This window comes from Nematolebias whitei, chromosome 16, assembly GCF_014905685.2.
Source record: "Nematolebias whitei isolate Nwh7 chromosome 16, NemWhi1, whole genome shotgun sequence".
NCBI lineage: Eukaryota > Metazoa > Chordata > Actinopteri > Cyprinodontiformes > Rivulidae > Nematolebias > Nematolebias whitei.
Genome location: NC_056513.1, coordinates 10,679,130 through 10,684,880, shown reverse-complemented (window position 1 = coordinate 10,684,880; position 5,751 = coordinate 10,679,130). Strand labels below are relative to the sequence as shown.

Sequence of the window (5,751 nt, the reverse complement as noted above, 5' to 3'; positions counted from 1 at the left end):
AACCTGAAGGATTTGTAAACTCATTTCAAACCAGCAGGTCAAAATTACAGCTTTTTATTATAACTTTTTTCCATTTTGAATGCATTTTTGTTTAAATAGTGCTGCACACATTACCCTGCACAGATTAAATTTAATCAAACTTTACATATACTTTGTTAGATTAATATCTCATTTTGTTAAAAACACAATTACCATTCTTGTCTCTTCATCGCTTTTGCCAAACTTGAATAGTTTTAATCATACTGTTCAAGCTGAGGTGTGATATAACTTGAGTGGTAATAACGTGATTAGTGCATCGATTGCTTCTTGTTTCAAGCTTACCTGTATGAAAAAAAAAAACAGTGTGATAAATCTTCAAATGATTGATGACAGCTGAAAGGCTTGTGCAGGGTTGTATGCCAACCAAGGCAGTTTCATTCTATTAAAAGTAGCATGTGCTGCATCCTTTGCTTTTTGCTCTGTTTTCTTTCAACCCACCCAATGCACTAAAACAATGTGAATATTAGAGATTTACACAGTGCTCTTACAGGAAAAGAATACCAAATATGTCCATGTGAGTCAGTCTGCAGAAAGGAATTTAGTTAGCCTCCATCAGGGCCACACCCATTTTTTTAACCCAACATTTCAAAGGGTTCATGAAGGCTTCATTAGGAAGGATTACAGATTTATTTATGACATAGTTTTAAAGTTGTTCTGGTAAACAAGGAGTGTTTTGAAGTTAAATATGCGACATTCACGGTTAGTAAGAGATATTTTCTTAAGCAACAACATTTGCTTTTAAATTTTCACACAGACTGCAGTAGAATACTTGAATGTTCCTATTTAATGATTACTAAAACTGGCACAACGTACGCGCTTCTTGTGTTAATATCTGGGCAAACGATTGAGTATTTTGTGTAGCGGCGAAAAAAATCCGACAGTAATTGAAAGCAGCACGACGTTTCTACTGGGCGTGGCTTTGATGTGACGTTATCGTGTAGATCGTTCAGGCACCGTATGGAAAAGTCTGGAAGTTTCCACGCTGTTTATAAAGAAAACGTGGAGCCCTTACTGCTTAGTTTGGACGTGTCACCATACCGAGCCTTATAGGAAGTTGCTGCTCAGATATCTTAACGCTTGTTCTTCACAGGCCGCTGGACGGTCAAAATGGGCAAGGACTACTACGACATTTTGGGAATTAAGAAAGGAGCGTCGGAGGACGACATAAAGAAAGCTTATCGTAAGCAGGCGCTGCGCTACCATCCCGACAAGAACAAGTCGCCAGGAGCCGAGGACAAATTCAAAGAAATCGCCGAGGCTTACGACGTTTTGAGCGACCCTAAGAAAAAAGATATCTACGATCGTTTCGGTGAAGAAGGTAAGACTTCTAAACAATTCAGTCAAATGTAATGCTTCGTTTAACTTTTGTTGTGTGTCATGGCGCCCGTCAAAGTCAAAAAAGACTAAAGACCCCAAAATGGCAACCTGAGTGTTTAACCGATAAATCGTTGCAGGAAGATACGCAGTTTTTATGGGAAGAGGCTGGTTCGATAACGTCTTTTTTTATTATTCGTGTTGATAATTTGCTTAATTTTATTGTTATAAATTATACTGACCGACAGTGTATGTATCCCCCTCCCCCCCATTGTGGTATTTGTGTTACTATCGTGTCTCAAGTGGGACATCTTCAGACTTGAAATTCATGTTTGTCTCTAAATGAATTTAGTGGAATAGAAGTAGCCAGTATAGTAAAAGAGCAATAATTTTGAGCAATGCTGCTTATATTAAAAGGATATAACTGTCGTTTTAATTATTCTAGAGTTAACATTTTCAAATAAATTCTTAAAAAGTTTAGGTGTCCAGCAGACCTCCTGAATGTTTTGGGTTTTCTCCACATGGTGGTGCCTAAACAGTAAACATTACTGTGAGGGTTCGTTATTATACCCTCAAGTAAAATTAATGCTGTGTAAATTAGTTGCATGCTTTTTAATTTATGTGGCTTCATTTCAATAAATTTGCTTCATTGCTTTGAAAACGTGCGGACAAAAATCTTGACGTTGATGATGATGAGGAATAACTCAAATTATTATCATAGTTCTTACATTCACATGTTTTGCTTACAGTTTAAAGATGTCTAAATAAATGCAAATCGGTTGCCATATTTTGCATACTTTGTGCAACCAGTGAACTACAAGATGCAATTACCTTATTTTTATTATTTACACTGGAATTGGAAGTTTCTCAAAATGAACCTTGTGTTTGAGTCGACACCATGTTAAAAAACAATAATGTAAATGTGAGCAACGTTTTTCTTTATTCTGAAGTATTTATTTATGCTAATTTACTGTCCATTGGGCGGCCCAAAATCTATTAAAAATAATAAAATAGTTATCAACGTCTGGAATTTAAATTTAATTTAAACTCTAAAGTGAAACCATGCACCCCAGCTTCATGCAAAAATCCGATCTCTGCTAGTATTAAAATAGTTACCAGCTTTTGTTTGTTTTTTCTCATTCAGGGCTTAAAGGAGGTGGTGGCCCCACTGGTAACAGTGGTCCCGGGACCTACAGCTACACCTTCCAGGGCGACCCTCATGCCATCTTTGCTGAATTCTTCGGTGGCTGCAACCCCTTTGAGCAGTTTTTTGGTGCTCGCAATGGAGGTATGACCGAGGACATGGACACTGATGACCCATTTTCTCGATTCGGGATGGGCAGAGGTGGAATGGGCGGTTTCTCGCGCTCCTTCAACCCGAACATGGGAGGTCCGGGCATGAGTGGAATGGCTGGTCACACAAGTGTCGTGAAGAAGCAGCAGGACCCAGCGGTGGTTCGTGATCTCAAAGTGTCGTTGGAGGAAGTGTTGACGGGCTGCACAAAGAAAATGAAGATTTCTCGCAAAAGACTGAACCCCGATGGACGATCAACACGGTCAGAGGAGAAGATCCTAGAGGTTCAGATAAGGAAGGGGTGGAAAGAAGGAACCAAAATCACGTTCGCTAAAGAAGGGGACGAGACTTCAAGAAACATTCCAGCAGATATTGTGTTTGTGTTGAAGGACAAACCACACCCTGTGTTCAAACGGGAAGGCTCAGATATTGTTTACACCGCCAAGGTCCCGCTCCGAGATGTAAGTCATTACGTTTTCTCATTAACGGCGTAAATGCACTTTGAAATCAAGTTACTAATCTTGACTGTTCTGTCCCGTTAGGCCTTATGTGGTTGTACAGTACACGCACCAACACTGGATGGCAGAACGGTGACGGTGTCGTCGACGGATATTGTGCACCCAGGGATGAAGCGGCGAGTGAGCGGGGAGGGGCTGCCTTATCCCAAAAGACCTGACCGCCGAGGCGACCTGATAGTGGACTTTGAGGTGAAGTTCCCAGAACGTCTCAGTCAGAGTGCTCGAGACACCATCGCTCAGGTTCTTCCACGGTCCTAAAGAGGAGCAGACCTGCAGGACTTTCACAAAGCTGCCATGTTTTTTTACACAGTAATATTCATACAGAAGCTTGGTCCTCAACAGTGTAGGTTTTTTTTTATTGTTTTTCAATGACTGCAGTATTTCAGAAGTTCTGGTACAAACGTGACCAATGCTGTGGGGTGTTTTGTGTATTGGGATTATTTTTTTTGAGGGGGTGAACACATTTGAACAATACATGAACACAACTGAACAATATGCAACAACAGCTGTACGATATTTACAAGTTTGTGCTGCCCTTCTATAAGACGTTCTTTATAATAAATAAAAGGAGCAAGAAATAGTTTTTGTATGAATTTCAACACAGCTTTGCAGTGGATTGTTTACATAGTTTGAATGAGATGTGTGTTCTGGAGGACGTTCAGTTCAACTTGTGTGACACGGAGAGAAAATGCTGCGTGATATTTGTGTGAAATGTTTCAGTTGATGACCGGTATGTGTTGCTTGATTTTGAGAAAACAATAAAAACGGAAATGGGATCTGTCTATACTAAGGTGGGAGTTTTTTGTAATGTATTTATGTGTTTACAGTGAGGAAAATAAGTATTTGAACGCGCTGCGACTTTGCAAGTTCTCCCACTTAGAAATCATGGACGGGTCTGAAATTTTCATCTTTCATTAGAGACTTGATCTAAAAAATATAAATCCAGAAATCACGATGCAAGATTTTTTAAAATAATTTATTTGTGTGTTACTGCTGCAAACAAGTATTTGAACACGTGTGAAAATCAATGTTAATATTTGGTACAGTAGCCTTTGTTTGCAGTTACAGAGGTCAAAGGTCTCCAGTAGTTTGTCACCAGGTGTGCACACACTGCAGCAGAGATTTAGGTCCGTTCCTCCACACAGATCTCTAGATCACCCAGGGTTCTGGGCTGTCGCTGCAAAAACGGAGTTTGAGCTCCCTCCAAAGATTTTCTATAGGGTTTAGGTCTGGAGACTGAAGGCCACTCCAGAACCTTTATACTTCTTACGGAGTCGCTCCTTGGTTCTCCTGGCTGTGTGCTTCGGGTCATTGTCATGTTGGAAGATCCAGCCACGACTCATCTTCAACGTTCCCCAAAATCTCACAATGCATGGTCCCGGTCATCCTCTCCTTAATACAGTGCAGTCGTCCTGTCCCTTGTGCAGAAAAACACCCCCAAAGCATGATGCTTCCACCCCCATGCTTCACAGTAGGGATGGTGTTTTGGGGCTGGCACTCATCATTCTTCGTCCTCCAAACACGGCGAGTGGAATTAAGACCAAAAAGTTCTGTTTTGGTCTCATCTGACCACAGAACTTTCTCCCATGACTCCTCTGGATCACCCATGGGGGCGGCTGCGGCTGAGTGGTTAGAGCAGTCGTACTCCAATGCAAGAGTCGGGGGTTCAAATCCACCAGCAGTCATGCTGAAGTGTCCCTGGGCAAGACACTGAACCCCTCATAGCCTCCAATGTGTGTCCCAACGGTGTATGAATGTGATCTAAAGCTCTGATTAGTCTCTTTAGAATGATTTGTTCAATTAGCTTTGTAGAGATCTAGTAGAGAGCTGTATGAACGGGTTAATGAGGCACAGATTGTTGTGTAAAGAGCTTTGAGTATCTTGAAATAAGATAAAAAGACGCTATATAAGTACAGTCCATTTATCCAAATCGGGGTGGTGAACCAATTCAGCATTAAGAGCCACATTAAGCCCATCATCACCTCAAAGAGACGAGATTAGCTTCATAACATATTACTCAAATTGTTTCTTTCTTAGTCCCAAATCTGGCTTTCCAAATAAATAAATATTCTTACTTTTAGTGCTTTAAGCTACTGATTCTATAAAATCCGATACCTCGCCTCGTTTTTATTCTTTGATTTCAAATTGAACGTTTGCACTGCACAACAGTCAAGAGATCAACCTGTCACTTCCATTAGATCTGGAGACCGTGACGGAATAATTATTATAGTTTTACAACCTGGTAGAAGGTGTTCATAAGAAGGAACCTTTCTGCCTCTAAAGCATGAGTCAGAGTCAGAGTTTCTTTATTGTCATTCGCACCTCATGTGGTACATGTGGTGGAGCGAAATTATGTACGCAGGGTCCCAGTTACATCCAACAATAAAATGTATAAGAAAAACAGTAATAACATCTAAGATATGAACTAAGAAAAACATCAACTAAATATACACTAAGCACTCTTAACATAAAACATTGAACATCAGCACAAACATGAACATGAGTCTGTGAGCAGATGAGCACGCATGAACACATCAACATTGAAACAGATCAGCAGCAACATGAAACAGATCAGCAGCAACATGA

General features: G+C 40.4%; 1 protein-coding gene across 1 annotated transcript; it reads left to right on the top strand.

Moving 5' to 3' along the window:
• The first annotated feature begins 980 nt into the window (after positions 1-980).
• Positions 981-3,951, top strand: dnajb1b (DnaJ heat shock protein family (Hsp40) member B1b). Its single transcript, XM_037690171.1, has 3 exons — positions 981-1,357; positions 2,498-3,108; positions 3,190-3,951. Exons 1-3 carry the CDS (start codon positions 1,147-1,149, stop codon positions 3,421-3,423), a joined length of 1,056 nt encoding a protein of 351 aa, XP_037546099.1. The 5' UTR covers positions 981-1,146; the 3' UTR covers positions 3,424-3,951.
• The last annotated feature ends 1,800 nt before the right edge of the window (positions 3,952-5,751 follow it).